General features: G+C 39.4%; 1 protein-coding gene across 3 annotated transcripts in view; it reads right to left on the bottom strand.

Annotated features, from left to right (window-relative positions):
• The window catches only part of LOC115778516 (myosin-10), an 87,972-nt gene that overhangs the window by 40,613 nt on the left and 24,975 nt on the right, over positions 1 to 22,384 (bottom strand). For 2 of the 3 annotated variants that reach the window (XM_030726571.1, XM_030726587.1), the window contains 3 exons: positions 5,130 to 5,157; positions 1,791 to 1,893; positions 865 to 894 (listed from right to left, as the gene is read on the bottom strand). In XM_030726571.1, the coding sequence (XP_030582431.1) occupies positions 865 to 894; positions 1,791 to 1,893; positions 5,130 to 5,157 (161 nt within the window). The remainder of the gene's footprint in view (positions 1 to 864; positions 895 to 1,790; positions 1,894 to 5,129; positions 5,158 to 22,384) is intronic. The other variant, XM_030726578.1, reaches the window with a different exon arrangement.

Consider the following 22,384-nt stretch of genomic DNA (forward strand, 5'->3'; position numbering starts at 1 on the left):
TAACTCAAAATATTCATAGTATTAAAAAGAAAGGCTTCATTAAATATGTTGAAATTTTAAGTGTGCAATAAGTAAATAAATAAATTAAAAAAACAAGCTGATTGTGAGTGACTCAGGTGAAAACATTTTTCTTGATTCCTTTTACATGGAATGACCCAGTCAGGTAACTGTGCCCTGAACTTCTGGTATTTTGGAATGAAGTCACAAAAACATGAACACCATCTGCAGGCTGCCTGGGTCTTGATGACCAGGCCAGAGGATCACTAAAGTGCTGCTGGTAAATGGGCTAATCATAACTTCTGATGGTGATATACTTAAAAAAAAAACAAAAAAAACAAAATAAAATAAAAAAGGAAGGTCACCAGCTCTTTCTTAATAGTGCACAACAGAGATATACATAGATATTTTTACCTATGTAAGCATATAGATACAATTAAAATACAATATTTAAATGTGATTTAAAGAGGACATCTGAGGCTTATTATGCAGCTACAACAACAACAAATAAAAACCACATGCACGTGATTATGTTTCAACCAGTGTGAATCACAGTAAAAGCACACAAATTCACAATAAAGCACAATTAAACATAATAAAAGAAGTCTGAATAATCATGCCACATTTAAAATTTACTTACAACTGCATTTTGTGCCTGATAGAGAGAGACAAAGTATATGCTGAATAAGCTATCTTCAGTGTTAACACCAGGCAGCTTAATTAAGTGTGAAAAGTAATCACTGACACCATTTGATGAGCCCGGATCTTTTATTAACCCAAGCTATAGACAAGTGAATACTGTCTAAAAGGAAACTGTTAGTGCAGCATGCAAATGAACATGGAGTGTAAGAAAGCATAAAAACTTGCCTGTAGTTTCACTGGTTTAGGTGATTCTGGCTGTTTTACAGATAAACAAATGTAAACCGTTAGAGTGTGCACAAACATCCTGTGCAGATGCTTTACAATCACAAGTACCTCACCAACAATCCCACCTTGGAGATACTGCCCACTGGTTAATTGTTTACCTTTCTCTCAATCACAGTGCTGCATTAGTAAGATAGCAGTGGGATGACCTCCCCCTTATGGGTTAATTTTACATCAAAATCTACTGTATAAAAAGTATTTAAATAAAGGTTCAAACATATGGACCAGGGGCCAGAAACTACCCAGCAAAGCCTCTCGTGTGGCCCACTGGATGACTTTGTGTGTGAAAACTGCAGTGAAATCAATTAGTTACTCAAGTTTTTCAATAAAAGGATTTTGTTGCGATCCGAGGATTTATATACAGGAGAGAAAATGTCAAAAGCTAAAAGTATTTCTGGATCTCAATCTTTTCCTTGAACCAGAAAAATGTAATATACTCTCATTTAGTTACAAAACTGCATGTGAAGGTTTTATGCCTTTCAACTGTGATCTGTAAATTACAATATACTGTGCCTAACAGATTTATTGGACCACCACCCAATTTAAGGTTTACACCAGAGCTGCCCTAAACTAACAGTACTGGTAATCACCAAAATTATTTTTTATGTTTATGTAATAGTTAATCTACCAGTATGTGCAAGCTCTTTAATCAAAACAATATTTTTAATGCTAAAGTTAAACATATTATTGTTGTTATCCATTAATTTTCATATTTACTGTTTTACAAAAAAGCAGGGAAAAAATAATAAAGCACATTATTATTTTTTTATTAAGATGTCAAATTACAGTTATTTACTTGCATTCCTGACCAGAAAAAATTGTTTTAGCATGACAGGAATGAGAAAAGGGTGAGACTTGTTAATACTCACAGGAATGTTGTGGTCTTTTCTTCCTTTGTGGGAGGAGGCAACATGTGCCAGGTACTGAATGACCTTTTTTGTGTTTTCCGTCTTACCGGCTCCCGACTCACCGCTGCAAGGCAAAGCAAAAAGACGACACAAATAAAACAGGCACCCGAAGCACTAAAGCCTTCACAATGTAGCCACTGGATGATTATAAAGGACAAAAGGCAATTGAACGTTTGCTGTGAGGACTCTTCAGTGGTGGAACATCTGCCTGAGGATCTCCGGCAGTTTCTTCTATTAAATCACTGTTAAAGATTTGTTTTTATATTGTAGCACTTTCTTATAAAATATTTTGGTACTTTTTACATTTTATCTTATTATATTATATAATAAGTTGCGCTTTACATAGAGACTACATGCTGGAACGGTGAGGAAAATGAGTGACAGAAAACGTAAAGGACAAAAAGTGTCTGCAGTTTGTCACACAGTGTGTCTGCTGGCTAAAAGAACAGCTGCTGTATTTCCAGGGAGAGCAAAGAATGAGAGATAATTTCCCTCAAATGGAGAAAGATGTAAGAAAGAGGTAGAATCGTCCACCAAGGAGCTACTTTTACTTTCTTACTTTGAGTAGATTTCAGAGCCTGTACGTTTTTACTTTTACTTGAGTACAGAAGTTGAACCAATACTTCAACTTTTACCAGAGTAGTTTTTAACACAAGTACTTGTACTTCTACTTAAGTACAGAATGTCAGTACTTTGGCCACCTCTGATTATATTATATTATATTATATTATATTATATTATATTATATTAATTTACTTGCAGTATTTAACCCTAAGTTATTATAACCATACCAACCTGTACAACCATAGCGAGAGCTTGATTCAGAAATAAATCTGACTTGTTCGGGTTGTTCGTCCAGATCTGCTCTTTCTCATGGATTCTATTTATAATTCTGATGGTAAAAAAAATTATGTTGCAGTCGAGGCATGCCTAGAAATTCTGTGTTTTTTGCAGATGATGTGTTGTTGCTTCATCAAGCAACAACCTTCAGTTTGCATAGGGGCACAGTTCTGAGTCAGAAAAAAAGTGAGGTGCTCACTCTGGGCTGGGAATGAGATGCTGTCCAAAGTGGAAGAACTCAAGTATCTTTGGGTCTTGTTCACAGAGTACGTGAGGAAAGAAGGGAGCAGGAGACTGACAAGTTTGCTGCAGCGATGGCAGTGGTGTGGGTGCTGACCTGAGTGTTAATGCAAAGATGTTAATTTACTAGTAATCTATGTTCCCAGCCTTATCTATAGCCATGAGCGTTGGGTAATGACTGAAAGAATGAGAAATCAGCTTCTTCGGGATGGTGTCTGGGCTCTCCCTTAGAGATTGGGTGAGGAGTTCGGTCGGTTGGGAGGGGCTAAGAGTAAAGCCACTGCTCCACATCAGAAGAAGCCAGTTGAGGTGGTTCAAGCATTTCATTAAGACTGGTCTGGGGGTTCATGGTTAATAAGTTAGACAAGAACTTAGGACTCTTTTCTAGTACAACAGCACAAATATAATCTCAAACTAAACATTGCTGCATATGTACTCCTGTTTATCTTTAAACTATATTTTTAAGCGTCAGTGCACTTCAGCAGCTGCGGTTACTGACAGGCCTTTCACTGCTCTGTCACACAGCTACCATGGAATGAAAAAAAAAAACAGGATATAAAAAAAAAACTGCTGCAAAAACTTTGAGGAGCAGTTTAGATTTAGAGCATACCTGAGGTTTTACAGTAAGTGCAAATCTGCACAAACCAAGTATGCACAAACTATAGTTTTCCTTTTAGACTTGGCGATTGTGATGTGGCTGAGAGTAAAGATGGGGAGAAAACGGTGTGCAAGTCCTGTCAGTCTTGTTAGCTGCTGTGAACAGAGTAATCATGGAGAGCTTGCGTCAGTGCATCTGTTGTCAGCCTCGGACTGCTGGGTGTTACATTTCTCAGCTCCTCCACCAAATAATACAGCCCTTATAAACAGCCTGCTGACCTACTTGTAACTTATGAGATTTGCATGTTTTTTATTATGCATAACAATGTCCACACCTTTAACAATGTGCACAATTTGCAGCACATTTTATTGTCTGTCCACAGTGTGTAATTCTTTATTTTAACATTAAGAGGAAGCGTTTTTCTCCACAATCTTGCCTGTTTATAGTTGAACACTGTGGATCATAAGGTTCTTCCCTATTATACTGTAGGGTTTTTATCTTATAAAGTACCATGAGAGAGCTGTTTTGAATTAAAATTTTATATAATGAAAATGAACTGACTTGACTGCTATATGCCTAATGGGAATTAAGGTGGCCAATGTTTTATCCACTGTAACACACTAGCATTTTTGTACGTAAAAAATTAGCTGATTGAGAGGGGTTCAGGTGGGAACTTCTTTACACTTGGTTGATCTTTTATGGAATGATCCTTATGGCATCCCACATTGCCCTCAGTAACCCAGACAATGATTTCTCGCTTTACTAAAGCAAAATGTAGTGAATAGTAAGTGGTACAGCAGCTGAATGAATAATTATGACACCAAACCATGGGAGATGTAATTTGTTGATACTATATTGTAATTAAGGGTGCAGAGAACCTTTGCAAATTACAATATTTTACACAGTAACAACATGGAAATAGTGCTACTTGCTTGTTATCTCTTATAACTCACATAAGCCAGTGGAGATGGTATAAATAAAGGGAACACTCTCAATTTTATATCACTGTTGTGGATTAAATCATAAACACTAAGTTAGAATAAAACTGTGTTAAATTTGATTAATTACTTTGTAACACATGCAAGACTAGCTATTTTGACACCTTGTTGCATGGCTTATGTCTTAATACCTGCTCTGGCATTTTCTTTGGCTTCATTCCTGTCATCAGCAGACACTTGTCAGTGAAATGACGCCAGAGGGCTCTGAAGCAGAAATGTCAGGCATTTCTCAGACCCACAGATCTTACTTTTCTCTCAAGTAGTGATAGCCTGCTCAATGTCACTGAGACGCACACTTTAAAATAACTGTCCAGACCCCGGGGCAAGTCACTTTCACTGCCCTTTCAAACTTGTGTACCAATAAATGCATTAATGTCGGTTTCACTTAAATCAGACAAAAAAATGCCATAGATAAATAAACTGCAACATGTGATATGTTTTCCAAGATAATTAAATGGAAAGGAGACATCAATGTGGCTCAGGTGTCTCAGTTTGTCTTACAGAAGAATGCTGGTATATGAGCCTGGGATGCTCGTGCTGGTGTATAAGCAGTAACTCTATTATGCTTAAATAATTTACTAGTAAAACTAGTAAATTATTTAAGTAATTTAATAGTTTACTCACGTGCAGAGAATGGACTGATCCTCTCGATCTGTGGAGATGAAAGAAAAAAGGGAAAGTGGAGAAAAATTACATTTAGATGTACTTCATTTTACATGTCACATAAATGTATGGTAGGTAAATTATTAGATAATAGTTTAAATATTATTATTATTCAATACAGAATATATTTTACTTTGGGTTGGGCTGTCTGTTGAACACCATTAAACAATAAAAATAGAAGAGGGCACTATAGACAGGTACGAGTAATTCTGAAAGGTGAAGTCAACAGCAAAGTACCTCATAACTGCATTATTTTTAATGGCCACTAGGGGACGACACCTGTGGCTGCAAAAAGACTTTCATCCCGATAGAAGTCTTTGGAAAAACATCCTGACCTCACTGAACACTTTCCTGATGAGTGTATGATCTCTGTCACTCATTTTGTCTCATAATGAATGAAACATTAAGTCCATTTTGTAAATCCCATGTGTCAAAGAGAAGGATTATACAGGGCATGCTCATTGGCTAATGACTTTTGATTGACAAAACCTGCGGTTTCATAGACAGATGAGCACCTCAATCATCACGTCCAGTTTCAAAACACTTAGATGTGAAAGAGTTGAAGTCAGGACTTCACAAACCAGTGCGTGACATTGCAGTAGTTACATCCATCTTTTATACTGTCTATGCTAACTACTGGGGTGTCAGAAGTTTTGAGATTAGATGCTGCTATACAAACAACAGAAACACACAAGGTACAAAGTCAAAGAATACAACCATTGAAAGTCTTCTGTGGAATTTTTTTAAATATTTTTTTAAAAAGGGAGGGTGGGGGGTGGGTGAAAATTTGAATTTTTTTTTAACTGTGCCAGCTTTAAAAAAAAAAACAATCACATATCACAAGTCTAACACAACTGAAACTGAAATGTATTTTTTCCAGTCACCACAGGCAGCAATCACAATAACATGGAGACAATATAATAATAGAAGAGCCTATATGATAACATAAAATTCCTACTTGTCAGATTTGTATTCAAATCTAAATCAAGGTACCATTAGGCATTTGTGAAAAAAAGTGACCACAAAGGGCCTGTTGGGACTGATGCTGCATAAGGCCCCATTACACAAAGTCAGACCGATGCAGCCCACTTCTAATCTACAAAACAATGACATTTGCAGATATCCCCCAATGAATGTGCTTCGTGACTCGGCAGCTGGATTTAAATTACATTAAGAAAACCTGAAAAAATCTGAACCTAATCCTCCTTTAATGTACTTGCATTCATTTGAACAATGCTGAGGTCAGTTTGCACTTTGCGGTGACATGGCAGTAAAATAAAATGGCACCTTCGGGGTGTACGAGTTTAGAGCATCTTGTGAGCTCAGAGTGAGACAGTTCATAGTCATCTTCAGGCTGCAGAGGAGAAATTAATGCTGATGAGGTCATGGGAAAACACTACTTTTTCCCCCTTCCTCCTGCCTCCTTTGGGAAACAGCCTCCTCTCCAGCTACGCTGTTGTCTGAGCAGCTATGAGTTACCAGACTCTCCTAAGGCATGCTGCAGCGTTTATTCACAATTTAAACTGAAACCCAGATAATGTGCATCATCAATATCACAAAGAATCACAAAAGCTTGTTATGTATAAATTGATAGAATAGTAGGATGAAGATTATTTATTCATCTCGGCAAACAGATTTATTATGCTGGAATAGTTTTAATTTGACAAACGCTCCCTCTAATTTCACTTTACAATTGAATCTTTGAATTAGGGACACTGGTTTAGCTCACTGGGTCGAGCAGGCAACCCATACGCCATGAGGCTAATGCATAGGCCTGGGATCGAATCTGAGGCCATTTACTGTGTGGCTTCCCCTGGTCTTTCTCCTAGCTTTCCTTTCTTCTCTACATGGCAATAAAAGCTAAAAGCCCCAAAATATATTTAAAAAACAAACAAACTGAATCAAAATAACAGTGATTGCTTGATTTTGGAATAGTCTTAAATAATCAACTATTTTCTGTCTTTTTCCCCAGCATCTGATAAGATGTAATGTACTATTATGTTCAAAAGGTACCAGTAACTGCTTCAGGTAACGCTCACACATCCCATCTCTAATACAGAATGCAGAAAACTATCCGTTGATTGGTTTGAAGAAGATTGATCTATCTTATTTCACCCTCACTAAGGTAAGTTCTTGTATCTCTTGATGAGCAATAGCCTGTTTGTAAAAGGGTCAAATCTCAGAGGCCATTAACTCTGTGACTGAACTGCAAAGTCTGCAAGTATGTTAACTGGAAGACTTAACATTGACTGATGACTGGCAGCTGATCCATTAGTGGATTGACTTGGTTGAGTAAGCAATCAATAACTCAGGGAATGACAAATTGTGTTTGAGTTAAACCATACACCCATCAAGCATAACATTATGACCATTGACTGGTTAAGTGAACAGCACTGATTATATCAAGTGAACATTTTGTCCTCAAAGTTGATGTGTTCTAACACATCAACTTTGAGAACAACTTTGAGGAAGCATAGCCACAGACCAGTCAGGGTGCCCATGCTGACACGCCAGCCATAGAAAGCGCCAAGAATGGGCATGTAAGCATTAGAACTGGAACAGAGAGCAATGGAAGAAAGTGGCCTGGTCTGATGAATCACGTTTTCTTTTTACATAGCCGGGTGCATGTACTTTGCTAACCTGGAGAACACATGGCACCAGGATGCGCTATGGGAAGAAGGCAAGCCAGCAGAGGCAGTGAGATGCTTTGGGCAATGTTCTACTGGGAAACTGTGGGTCGTGCCATCCGCGTGGATGTTACTTTGACACATATCACCTACCTAAGCATTTCTGCAGACCAAGTACACCCTTTCATGGAAACAGTATTCCCTAATGGCTGTGGCCTCTTTCAGCAGGATAATGCACCCTGCCACAAAGCAAAAATGGTTCAGGAACGGTTTGAGGAGCATAACTAGTTTGAAATGTTGACTTGGCTCCAAATTCTCCAGATCTCAATCCAATCAAACATCTGTGGGATGTGCTGGACAAACAAGTCCGATCCATGGAGGCCCCACCTCACAACTTACTGGACTTAAAGGATCTGTTGCTAACATCTTGGTGGTAGACACCACAGCACAACTTCAGGGGTGTGTCCATGCCTCAACGGGTCAGGGCTGTTTTGGCAGTAAAAGAGGGACCAACACAATATTAGACAGGTGGTCATAATGTTATGCTTTATCGGTGTTGCTGTCTAACTAAACGAGCCAGTTCTGCCTCGTTTAGGTTTTGATTTGTTTGAAATAATTCAGTAATATAGTGTGAAATAAGCCTGTTCTAAGTGCATATTTGCAGGAAAATACAATGATAAAATGCACTTATTATGAATACAGGGAATACTAAAGCCAACACCAGTATTTGGAAAAATTAATCACTGCAAATGAGAAATATGACGTCAATCATAACCTTTTGTTCTTCTTGTAGGTATTGCTGCTAAAAAAAACATAAATTACACCCCTGAAAAAGCAAAAGACAAATTTGAAATTTTTTTCACCCTCTGGTTTTTTCAACTATTCAAGCAATCTTGCTCTGAGTGGTTTGCCAACTGGGAATCCTTATTACTTCAGAGATGCCTATCCATATCGACTTAGTCAGAGACAAGTGTCTACAGCTTATCCATTGTATATATGGGCCAGCCAGACCACTCACAGAAGTAGGAAGTCTGCAACCAACCCAAACCACACCCAAGCATAATGCACATCGGCAAAATGGAAACAATATGCACTAAGCATAATTTACACCATGGATTCTCACTCCCTAAAATTTGTTATTTTAACAACACTGTCTATGAAACTGGATTAAAGTCATAATTTAAGTTGTAATTTCATTATATGTGACATATAATGACAATAAAGCTATTTTATTCTAAGTTACTTTTCTTTTTTACAGCAAGTATTGCACCAACTTGTCCAAGTGCAGAATACAGGGGTGGTTGCTTAGTGCTGGAAATACTACACTGGTTTATATTAGCTAACTAGTAACTCAGTGGAAAAGGAAACTAAAGCTACCCAGGCTGCTGCAAAGTATTTAAATTTCTTTTTCTTTAAACCAAGGAAAGACTGTCCACTTTTATTCCTGGCCTCTTATTGACTTTAGTGCATGTCAACATACATGAGAGCAGTCATCTGTCACAATCCTGCCACCCACATCCCCCATGTGGGTAGAAACAAATGCTTTAAAAGAGTGTGAGGGAAAAAGAGCCAGATGTGTCACAACTATAAACAAGGGTAACAACAGTGAGCATATTTTTTACTTGATTGTCTGCTATGATGGCCTAACTTATTATAACATGGTTCATTTGACAGATCTCTGATCTGCTCTTTCACATTTTGTATTTAAATTTTGTGAGTATTTAAAAAACTGGAAGGTATACCCAGGGACCCAGGGATAAAATTATGAAACTACAGATACTTGTTTGGCTCAAGACGTCTAGAAATCAAATTTACACTGAAATATGCTGACTGATTTTGTACATGTTCTGTCCTGGGTTGGACTGTTGTGCCAAAGGTGAAGGTTTCCTAAAGTGCTGACTGTGTTCCTTTGGGGTAAAATGCTGGAAGGTTATCTGAATTAGGACACAGCTGGATGGCTCATCAAGGACAACCTGGGTTTCCTGGCTTTTACCAGAAGCTTCCTGCAATTATGGACTGTAAAAAGGATAACAGTCCTTGCACAGATGTACTAAAACTACACTGATCCTTCAGGATCTCTCATGTCATGCTGTTAACTGCAACGCTACATGGATCAGTAAACATGCAAGCACAATCCCTCATTAGCACCTACCTTTAACACACATCAGTCTTTACATTCACATCCCTATCTGACTTAGACACAAACAGAACACCCCTCAGAAAGCTGGGGTGTCTCCTTTATCTGACTGGCTGCAGACACAGAGGGAAGATATGATCCAGTCACGTGAGACTGCTCACTTTCATTCACTGAGTTAACAGCTGGGCTCTGAAAACCCTCTTCAGACTCTGAAGTGCTGATGCATCAAAAATGTAAGCAATCTCATTTTTAAAAATCTGACATTAACTGATGTTTTCATTTACATGTGAACTCCTCAAGGAGCAAAGGGCCGCAACAACACTCTTCCAAGGGACTCAATTCTGGGCAATTCCCTTCAGCTGAGCCCATGTCATTCCGGCAACCTTTGCTTCACTCTCAACTGATCTTCTCCAGGTTTGCTTTGGCCTCCCAACTTTCCTCTTCCCTTGCGGGTTCCATTCAATGGATACCATTGAATGGAACCCTGTCTGGCAATGGTATCCATTGGTCTGCGCAGGGTGTGTCCTATCCAGCCCCACTTTTACTTCTTGATGTCTTGGCTGACAGGAGTTTGCTTGATTTTCTCCCAAAGGTTGGAATTGGGAGATTTTCTTGGGCCACCTGATGTTTAAGATGTGCCGCAGGCATCTGCTGGTGAAGGTCTGGAGTTTGTTGATGTTGGTATTTGTCACTCTCCAGGTCTCTGAGCCATACAGAAGAACCGTCTTCACATTGGTCTTAAAGATGGGGATCTTAAGCCGCGTTTCCATACGGGACGACTCGGCATGGGTCGCCTCGACTCGCCTCGCCTCGGTTTGACGGTGTTTCCATTAGTAACTGGTACAAGTTTGCAGGTACTTTTTCGTACCCACTCACCCGAGGGTCCGCGATACGAGGCGATACAAAAATGTGACGCGGAGGACAGCATGCCACTGATTGGCCAGGGAGTGTCATCACTATCGGAGGCATGAGAGCGACTCCTTCACCAGAATCAAGCCTGCCATTTTAAAAACCCGACAGCAAGAAACTGGAGGCGCAAAGCACCGGTTGAATCCCCAGACCGACAGTTTGCAGCAGTAGTTTTGCAACATGAGAGCCATCTGAAACGCTCACACAGCATACATATTATAACACTATACTGCCGGGCGATCTCCGCTGAAGCACCGTTACCTGCCCCTACTAGCCGAACAGCTGGTTAGCACAGAGCCGGCCAGAGGGCTGATCAAAGGAACTTTGAATTACCGTAATAACGCGACCGTTTGTCCTATCAGAAAAATACAAACAGTTTCTGAAAGCTGAGAAACTGCACTTCACAACCAATATAGGGTATTACTGTGGTGTTATTATGGTAATTGTTGCCATAACTTTGCGAACAGCGGCTCTTTTGAAGTACACTGAGCCGATTATGTTCGGGGGTATAGGGTTATACTTAATGACAACCTTCATCCATTAAAACATTGTATGGGGGACTTATGCATTATGATTATATTAAACTGGCATTAGCTGTTAGCTTGCCTCTATCTCTTCTATTGTTGTGTTGTGTTTTGAGCCGCGCACGAGTCACGTCATGAGACTACTGCCCGCACTGCTATATCGACTCCACCCACACTGTGGTGGTCCTCAATTGCAATGGAAACACAACACGACCGTGCCGAGTTGTGTTGACCGAGTCGACCTGTGCCAAGTCGTCCTGTATGGACATGTGGCTTTATTGTGGAGGGACAGTGTTCTGGAGCACCAAATGGGGCACAAGGTGTTAAATGCATATCTGGTTGTCATCTTGTTCTCCCATTCATGCTGATTATGCTTCCCAGATAGACAAAATGGTCAGTCTCTGTGATATTTTCTTTCTGCAGTTGAATTGGTAGTTCTTGCTTGTTGTTGATTCTCATCACCTATAAATAAGAAAAACCCCAGGTTTGTTTTCAGCACTGTAGCCAGGCTGACAAAGAGTCAGAGCTCTGTAGAGCCGAGTATTCCTTTCACTTTAACTAGCAGTGACTTCATGGATTTCTTTACAAATAAAATTTTAGACATTAGAGAAAAAATTATTCATAACCATCTCAAAGATTATTCTTCATGTTAGGCTGCTTTCAGCACTGCTGGTATTTGTTTAGACTCTTTTGCTCCAGTTGATCTTTCTGAGTTAACTTCAATAGTTACTTCCTCCAAACCAGCAACATGTTTATTAGATCCCATTCCTACTAGACTGTTCAAAAAAGTCTTTCCAATTATTGATGCTTCAATCTTAAAAATGATCAGTCTTTATTAGTTGGCTATGTACCACAGACCTTCAAGGTGGCTGTAATTAAACCTCTACTTAAAAAGCCATCACTTGACCCAGCTGTCTTAGCTAATTATAGGCCAATCTCCAACCTTCCTTTTCTCTCAAAGATTCTTGAAAGAGTAGTTGTAAAACAGCTAACTGATCATCTGCAGAGGAACAGTTTATTTGAAGAGTTTCAGTCAGGTTTCAGAATTCATCACAGTACAGAAACAGCATTAGTGAAGGTTACAAATGATCTTCTTACAGCCTCTGACAGTGGACTCATCTCTGTACTTGTCCTGTTGGACCTCAGTGCAGCTTTTGATACTGTTGACCATAACATTTTATTACAGAGATTAGAGCATACTATAGGTATTAAAGGTACTGCACTGCAGTGGTTTGAATCATATTTATCTCATAGACTCCAATTTGTTCATGTAAATGGGGAGTCTTCTTCACACACTAAGGTTAATTATGGAGTTCCACAGGGTTCTGTGCTAGGACCAATTTTATTTACATTATACATGCTTCCCTTAGGCAGTATTATTAGAAATCACTGCATCAATTTTCATTGTTATGCAGATGATACTCAGCTTTACCTATCAATGAAGCCAGATGACACACATCAATTAGTTAAACTGCAGGAATGTCTTAAAGATATTAAGGCCTGGATGACCTCTAATTTCCTGCTTCTAAATTCAGATAAAACTGAAATTCTTGTTCTCGGCCCCACAAATCTTAGAAACATGGTGTCTAACCAGATACTTACTCTGGATGGCATTACTTTGGCCTCCAGTAACACTGTGAGAAATCTTGGAGTCATTTTTGACCAGGATTTGTCCTTCAATGCACATATTAAACAAATATGTAGGACCACTTTTTTGCATTTGCGCAATATTTCTAAAATTAGAAACATCCTTTCTCAGAGTGATGCTGAAAAGCTCATTCATGCATTTATTACTTCTAGGGTGGACTATTGTAATTCATTATTATCAGGCTGTCCTAAAAGCTCCCTGAAAAGCCTTCAGCTGATCCAAAATGCTGCAGCTAGAGTACTGAGGGACTAGAAAGAGAGAGCATATTTCTCCCATATTGGCTTCTCTTCATTGGCTCCCTGTTAAATCTAGAATAGAATTTAAAATTCTTCTCCTCACATACAAGGTCTTGAATAATCAGGCACCATCTTATCTCAAAGACCTCATAGTACCATATCACCCCAATAGAGCACTTCGCTCTCAGACTGCTGGCTTACTTGTGGTTCCTAGGATACTTAAGAGTAGAATGGGAGGCGGAGCCTTCAGCTTTCAGGCGCCTCTTCTGTGGAACCAGCTTCCAGCTTGGATTCGGGAGACAGACACCCTCTCTATTTTTAAGATTAGGCTTAAAACTTTCCTTTATGATAAAGCTTATAGTTAGGGTTGGATCAGGTGACCCTGAACCATCCCTTAGTTATGCTGCTATAGGCCTAGTCTGCTGGGGGGTTCACATAATGCACTGTTTCTTCTCATTCACCTTATTTACTTTGTTTATACTCCACTCTGCATTTAATCATTAATTGATATTAATCTCTGGCTCTCTTCCACAGCATGTCTTTCTCTCCCCTCAGCCCAACCGGTCGCGGCAGATGACTGCCCCTCCCTGAGCCTGGTTCTGCTGGAGGTTTCTTCCTGTTAAAAGGGAGTTTTTCCTTTCCACTGTCGCCAAGTGCTTGCTCATAGTCGTAGTTTCGACTGTTGGGTTTTCTCTGTATTATTGTAGGGTCTTTACCCACAATACAAAGCGCCTTGAGGTGACAGTTTGTTGTGATTTGGCGCTATATAAATAAAATTGAATTGAATTGAATTGAATCACCTCCGTTTTTTCTTTGTTGATCCTCAGGCCAGTCTTTTCAGCTTCCTCAGACAGCTTGTTCAGTTTGGACTGTGCACGCTGTTGTCGGTGGGACAGGAGGCTAATGTCGTCTGCAAATTCCAGCAACTCTAGCTGTTTAGTGAAGGTCCACTGGATGCCAGTGCTATTGCCTGAGATTGACTCCCGCATAATCCAGTAGATGACCAACAGGAAGATTGTGGGTGACAGCAAGTATCCTTGTCTCGCTCTGGTTTTCACTGTGAAGGGGAGGACAGCTTTCCATTGTGGATTACTTGGCAGGTGGAGTCTTCGTATAGATGTTGGATACTACTGATGAACTTTGGAGGGATTCCATAGTGTCTCATTAGCTTCCAGATGACATCTCTGTCCACCCTGTCAAAGGCCTTCTCAAAGTCCACAAATGTTATGTAGAGGGAGGACTGCCATTCAGTGGACTGCTCTACTATGATGCAAAGGGTGACAATATGTTCCAACACATGATCTATTCTGTTGAAATCCTGCCTGTTCTGGTCGTAGTTGCTTGTCTAGGGCTTCCTTCAGTCTCTCAAGAATGACTCTGGTAAGGACTTTACTGGGCATAGACAGGAGCATGATCCCTCGGCAATTGCTGCATTGGGAGAGGTCTCCTTTTGTTGGAAGCTTTACCAAGTAACCTAACTTCCAGTCTGTGGGGATTTCTTCACTCTCACAGATCTTTTGCAAGAGGGGCTGTAAAATCGCTGCTAAACCTGCCGAGTCTGCTCTGGGGTAGAGCTGGGCGATATATCGAGTTTTTAGGAAATACTGATATATTATATATATATATATATATGCGATATAAGATGAGACAATATCGTTTATATCGATATAGTCTATGCTGCGTTATAATCATATTTGTAGATCCACCAGTTCACCTTTCTCTTTTCCCAGTTTGTCTCTGCACACCTTCACACTGCCCCGTCTCTCTCCCTCACCACTTCACCTGTAAATCATGTTGGAAGCGACAGCATGGCAGTGTTGCAAACTTAGCGACTTTGTTGCTAGATTTAGCGGCTTTTCAGACCCACCTAGTGACTTTTTCCAAAAAGCAACTAATGACAAATTTAGCAACTTTTTCCGGTGACGTCTGCGACTTTTGGAAACCCCAAATCCTCCGCTGTCACCGTGTTTTGTGTACATACAGCCTTCATACTGCGTCTGTTCGTACACTTTGGCATTGCCTGGACCCCCACCTGGTGGCTGGTTTGTACCGTAGGTCACGTGACCTTAATAGCGGAAGTGGGTCTTTTTCATGTCCTTGTTATGCAGCCGGCAGAGATGCCGCATTGAGCAGGTGGGCCCATTACTGTGATACATTAGCGCATAGGTCTATGGATTTAATGAGCCAGCTAGAATGCTGCTGACTGAAGGATGGCATTTTATTCATTCAATCTGTTTACATGTTTTGTTATTTGCACAGAACACTAGATGTACAGGAGGAAGCACTTTGATGAAGTCTACTTCACTGGAGACTGGCTTTTTAAAGACTAAGTCAGCCTTTTGCTATTTTTGCTCTGTATCTTTCCTGTTTACATTTTAATAGCACAGCTGTGAGTCTTTTGTTATGGAGGAAAAAAGCATTAATTTATTTGAGGAGCATTATTATTTAAATATGCCAATGGTTTATTTTTTAGCAATTTCTCATGTACATCTACAGCTTAATGTTAATAAAAGTGCCCGTGTGACATTTGGGACATCTAACTTTGACTCAGAAGTGCCTTTTTATTTATACCTTTTGGGAAGAAAGATATCAAGATATATATTATATATATCGCCATTCAGCTAAAAAATATTGAGATATTTTTGAGCCATATCGCCCAGCCCTACCCTGAGGGGAAGCCATCAGGGCCTGCAGCTTTGCTATTCTCCATGTTCTTGATAGTTTTGATGATTTCAGCTTTTGTTGGAGGACCTGTGTTGGCATGGAGCTGTTCTTCTGCTGGTGGTATGTCTGGGTGGAGGACACCCTGGGGAGCTTATATCTCTAGGCTGGTTTGGGAAGGCCTCGTTGTCCCCCCCGATGAGTTGGAGGAGGTGGCTGGGGACTGCTGCCCCCAGAAGTCTAAGCAGAGACACAGTGATTTATTGATTGAGCCACTTTATTTACTTTTAATTCTGGCCTTTTCTGTTTTACATAGAGACTTTGTGTCTGTGTAGATGAGACCTAGCCTAAAAGCAGCTGTTATTTCTGTGACATTACTTAATGGTCATAAGAACTGTTTTGTGGGTTTCGCATGATTGCTGATGCTCTTGCCAGCTTCACATGACTCCATTATGATTAAAGGCAGTGGAGATTTCCTGCAAGATATATAATATTATTAGCTTAAGTGAGCAAGTTTGAAAATAATTTTGAATGCTTGATTTAGATATTCCGAAGGGTAAAAAATGATTAAATTATAGAAATACGGTATAAAAGCCAGAGTGTTTTCGACCTACAGATTTAAAGGGTATTGCGTAAGTGCAAACAACTACACTGATGATGATAAAATTAGATGCCTGAAAAGGTCGGCAATAATGCTATTACAAACTGTCGACAGTGAAAAAGCTGAGGATGTATTGCAGCACTGACATAAAAACAATAACTCTGCATGTGGCATTTCTCTCTGTAGTGGGAAGAGGGGAGAGGAGGAGGTGATCTTAGCTCCCGACAGTGAGCTCATTGTGAAGCTGTGGCATGCTGGACCTGGGCCAGCGTCCATCATTGAAGGCTAATGCCTGTATTTAGGAGTGGCAATAAACTCACCTCAGAGACCAGTGCTGCACACTGAATCAAGCCGTTACTGAAGTGTCACAATAGGTCAAAATCACAGTGGTGTAAGGAAGGAAACCCATTAGCTGAATGGTCAAGGTTATAAAGACAAGCCTAAAAACTGTCTCATTAGCAGGAGGAAATACAAACAATGATGTCTCTATTCTGTCTGTGAAGGAAAAGGAAGCTATAATGTTACTGATGATATGATCGGTTCATAAAGTATATAAAATAATTATCAAGTCATTATATACAGCACCAGTCAAAAACATTTCAGTAAACGAGCACCCACTGAATAGTAAAATGATTACCACATACTTAATTTCTTCAGCATCACTGAATATTAATATTATTGGTATTGAAAATTAAGGTTTAAACATATTAATTGTAGATGAGTTACACTATATTATTTCCAGAAGTTAAATAAGAGCACCGCCCAGCAGGGCACCCTCTAAATGCTTCCTATAGCTTCCAATGAGAGTCTGGATTCTGGCTGAAGGTATTTTGGACCATTCTTCTTTACAAAACATCTCCAGTTCAATCAGGTTTGATGGTTTCCGAGCATGGACAGCCTGCTTTAAATCACACCACAGATTTTCAATCATATTCAGGTCTGGGGACTAAGATGGTCATTCCAGAACATTGTACGTGTTCCTCTGCATGAATGCCTTAGTAGATTTTGAGCAGTGTTTAGGGTTGTTGTCTTGTTGAAGTATCCATCCCCGGCGCAACTTCGGCTTTGTCACTGATTCTTGAACACTGTTCTCAAGAATCTGCTGATATTGACTGGAATCCATGCGACCCTCAACTTTAACAAGATTCCCAGTACCTGCAACAGAACTGTGCCTGTTGTCTTCCATTTCCTCACTATGTTCCTCACAGTGGAAACTGACAACTGAAACCTCTGAGATAGCTTTTTGTATCCTTCCCCTAAACCAGGGGTGTCCAAACTTGCGGCCCTCGGGCCGCTTCCGGCCCCACCTACTTCCGGTCCGCGAATTTATGTCAAAAAATAACATACAATTTGGCCCTTTAAGTTACTTTTTTGACATTTCGCTTAACCCACTTTATTGGAGGGGAAGGCGAAATGTCAAAAAAGTAACTTAAAGGGCCAAATTGTATGTTATTTTTGACATCAATTCGTGGACCAGAAGTGGGCGGGGCCAGAAGCGGCCCGCGAGCCACAAGTTTGGACACCCTTGCCCTAAACCATGAAGTTGAACAATCTTTGTTTTAAGGTCATGTGAGAGTTGTTTTGAGGCTCCCAAGTTGCCACTCTTCAGAGAAGATCCAAAGAGGAGAAACACTTGCAATTGGCCATCTAAACCCTTTCTCATAATTGAATTCACCTGTGTATGTAGGTCAAGGGTCAATGAGCTTACAAAACAAATTTTGTGTTCCAATAATTAGTGCTAAAGGTATTCAAATGTCAACACACGCATCTTGAGGCTTTGTAACAGGACCTCACTAACCAGTGGGTGACATCACAGTAATTATGTCAATCTTTTAGGCCATCTATGGACAGGCCAGCCCCACTGCGACCATGAATTAGATAAGAATGTATGGAGTCAAATTGAGCACTGTATTTACTCCATCACATTTAAGCAAAACAAAGCCTGTATCCCACTGTCAGTTCATTTCTCCTTTGTTTAATTTTTTTGAAGCTGATACTAAGAGCTATTGCTTAAATGGCTGTTTTACCAGTGTTTACTAATGCTGCATTCACCAATCAACACGTGTCAGGACCGATCACAATAAATCACTATGCTGAGAATTTACTCCAGCGTAGGCATTAAAATAACCCTAAAATCTGAGTTTGGTAAACTACAATGATCTCTAGTAGGGAATAATACCTCCAAATGGTTATTAGAACAATGAAAAAGTTCATGCAGTCCAAAAGTGCCTAGTGTTAACAGTAAAACCTGTCCTCTCCTTAAGCTGATCAGAAGACCAGAACTAAAGATCAACAGAATGGTCAGGAAGATGCCAATCATAATTGACACAAACCCACTTGATCCTGAAAAGAGGTCTAATAGTCAACAAAAATGAAAGACTGTTGGAGCTTAACAGCCAGTGAATTGATGCTGATACCCCCAAACATTGATTCCCCAACTCTGACAGTTTGTGGTCTATGAAGAACTGACATAGCAGGAAGAGTAACACCTGTAATAATAACATTATCTCTAACATTATCTCTAACCTTTTTCCCCCCCTCTACCACCATAAATTCACAAAGCTCCAAATTTATCCAGCTTCTTGAAATGCAGTGTTTCCATCATTATTTAATGTGGCCTTCCTGATAGAGACACTGCAAATAAAGACATGCCAAGTTACTATACTCTTTATGCTGCTATAATGCTATATAATAATACCACATACTTTTAGTAATAATTTAATGCCATCAGTGGTTAAAGCCTGCAGCAATTACTATCAGACAGAAACAACTCTTCCAAAACAACATAATGACTATGCATTCACTATCACATATTTATTTTTCCAGCTAAAATGAAGTAGTTGGGTTGTATCCCATGTTGAAATTATAGGATCTGCTTCTTGGATGCTACTGACTTAGACTGAGCCAAGTGTTGGCATGAAACTGAGCTATAACTACAGAACAGTAATCTGAATTACTGCTGATTCTGAAGAACTCTGCAGTGTTTGGCATGGAAAGCTAGCTCGTAACACAGAAGGGGCTTTTGATTGTTTATTAGTTCAACTCCTCCGAGCAGTTATACTTATGACAGGGTGCCAAAGGGACTTTACAGACTGTTAACACAAGGTTGGAGTCCTGCTTGCAGTGCCATGTACCAATGTTTGTCCATCATCATGAGTACACCTTCAAAATATGCAGGAGTTATTTGCTATTGGTGAAAAGGGACTAGGGTATACCTTAGCACATAGATATCCATCAGTAAATTAATTTATTTAAAAAAAAAAAAAAAATCCAAGGAATCAATCATTTCAAACCATCCATTTTAGGGCTAGTACGGCAAAGGCCTCTGGTGTGGGCAAAACTGGGACTGATGCTTCAGCCAAAGGACTTCAGCATGGAAACAAATTGAATGAATATTTGAGCGTCTGGTTTCGTGGAGCATTTCTGAGAAGGGAAGTTTGTAATGAAATCTGAAAGGAAGATTTACTGTGTTTGGGAAAAACTGACAACGAGATTTAGATTTTTATTCAAAGTATTCATACAAACTGAAGTAGTGGAAATTATTCAGGTAATCTGCACATCAGGTGCAAAATAAATCAGTGGAAACAGCAAAAGCGGCAGCCAAAGAGAAATGACCGCAAAGAAGATGACAAGAAATCACTGAGTCCAAAAGGGAAAATAAAACATACTAAAAAGCTGCAAGAAAAAAGGAAGAAAAAGAAAAGCCAATATTAATCAGTTCTCTTTTAACTCATTAATACTGCATTCAAAATAATACAAGACAAATACAGTTAGTCTAATCACACAGCTGACAATGCCAAGATGATATTTGTGCAGTAGACCCACAACTATGCATTTCTAAGATGGAGCAACAAAAACAACAAAAACTGTTAGACAAAGCATAACTTAAAAAAAACTTGAGCTCCTCCCTCACTGCACTCAACCGTAAACTTTACCTAAAACTACGTATTTACTCAGAATTTTTTTTATGCCGCTTTGATTTGCTCGAGGACAAACAAATCAATTTCACACATTTTTTAGATATTATCTGATGGTGGTGCATTTGAGTGCTAATTTATGGCACCGTTGACTCATAATTTAAGTGGTCTTTAGGGTTCTAGCCAGAAAAATGTCACCGACATGATTGTACGACGGGGGGGGGGGGGGGGGGGGGGGGGGGGGTTCTTGGTACCCAACAACCGCTTGCTAATACTAATTGCTGGCACATCAGCAAGGCGCAACACCGGGCAATCAACCACTGGCTAGAACCCTGGGTTTTTAACCAGCTAACTCCCTGGTGCAATGTATTCTTCCCTCTGCAAACTCTACTCAGGCATTACCCTCACCTAAACCAGATTTCCATAAGTATGAATGTGAAAGAACATCTTTGGACAACTTCTGACCTGAATCTCCCAATATTTCCAGGTTAATTTGTGAAAACAGCTAGGTGTCACAAGACAGAGTATGAATAAACTATAAGCTAGAATATCTTACTGATTGTTTCTAGTTACGGTTTATGAATGGGTGTTAATTAGTTTAAAATCTAACAACAACAAAAAAGAAACTCTATATATGGGCTTGTGTGTCAGAAGTAAACATTAGCTTAATGTGGAAAACAGAGAGATATGCTGATATGATATAGTTGGTATAGCTGATATAAAATGCCATTTAGCATAAAACCTTAAGTTGCTGACTTATAAGCTTCAGTGCCCACAAACACATTTGTTTTTGGGTTTTTATAGGATAAGATAACAATGTTTGGGATTAAAAAAAAAAAAGGAACATCTTTAGTAAATGTGAATGTTATTCAAAAATTAACAAATATTTCCTGCTTGCTTTAAATACACATGTGTACAGGAGGTTGCTTAAAGTTGAAAGAATCTGGCACCAAACATCAAAACCATTACCACTACAGATCTGATTAATGCCAAGTGGGCCAGTGCTTATTCCGATTGTACACTGTGACACTACAAACTTTACTAAGCTTGTTTTATCACATATTTTTGACATTGTGAGTTACACTGAGAACTTCTTAGTATACACTTCTCATTTTTTTTTTTGTTTTTAAATAAAATGGACCTTTCTCTAAGAAAAACAAAGATCTGTGTTTTGGGGAAAAACCTCAATAAGCCAAGATGGATCTAGAGTTGACCTAATGCCCTGATTTAACACCACGGAGGGACTAAAGAACGGGTCTTTCTTCATTTCTACTGAAACGAAGACGCCCTGTTTCGTAACCGCTTGAAGTGCTGTTGATGCATGTTGACTCTTGGAATTTAACATAGCTTTTTCTTTCTTTAATGCATGTTTTCTTTCAAGCATTTCCTCACAACACATTTCCACATAAATAAATGATAACATTAGCTTCTTGTACATCAGCAAGGAAACATCAACAGCAAAAAGAGGACAATTATGTAAAATATCTGGACCTGTAATCAATGACATATGTGCAGTGAGTTTTAGAAGTCTGCTTGCACACACACCAACATTATTAGACAACACTTCATTTGTCTCCCATTTGCGCAATGACTGGCTTCACAGCGATGTTGCAGTAATTTAGACAGCCCTGACTCATAAATATAACTCTACGCTCAGCTCCAAAGGTCATAAATTACACCTAACAAATGATTTCTCACATGCCTCTTGTTCTGTTGGTAACTGACACTGCAAAGTATAATTATTAAGTGTGAAAGGTCAGGTATTAGCTAGGGCAGACATTCAACACCACTTTGCTAATATATGTTTCAAGGCACAGCTGTATTCATATCTGCACAAAATAGCTTCAGTGTCATCTGAAATATCCTCAGCTCTTCTTTTGATTCTATTTTTGAAGATGTTTTTGCCCAATGGCGGCATCTAGACTGAGCAATTTTATACAAGAGTGTTGCCACTCC

The sequence above is a fragment of the Archocentrus centrarchus genome, chromosome 1 (assembly GCF_007364275.1).
Source record: "Archocentrus centrarchus isolate MPI-CPG fArcCen1 chromosome 1, fArcCen1, whole genome shotgun sequence".
Taxonomy (NCBI): domain Eukaryota; kingdom Metazoa; phylum Chordata; class Actinopteri; order Cichliformes; family Cichlidae; genus Archocentrus; species Archocentrus centrarchus.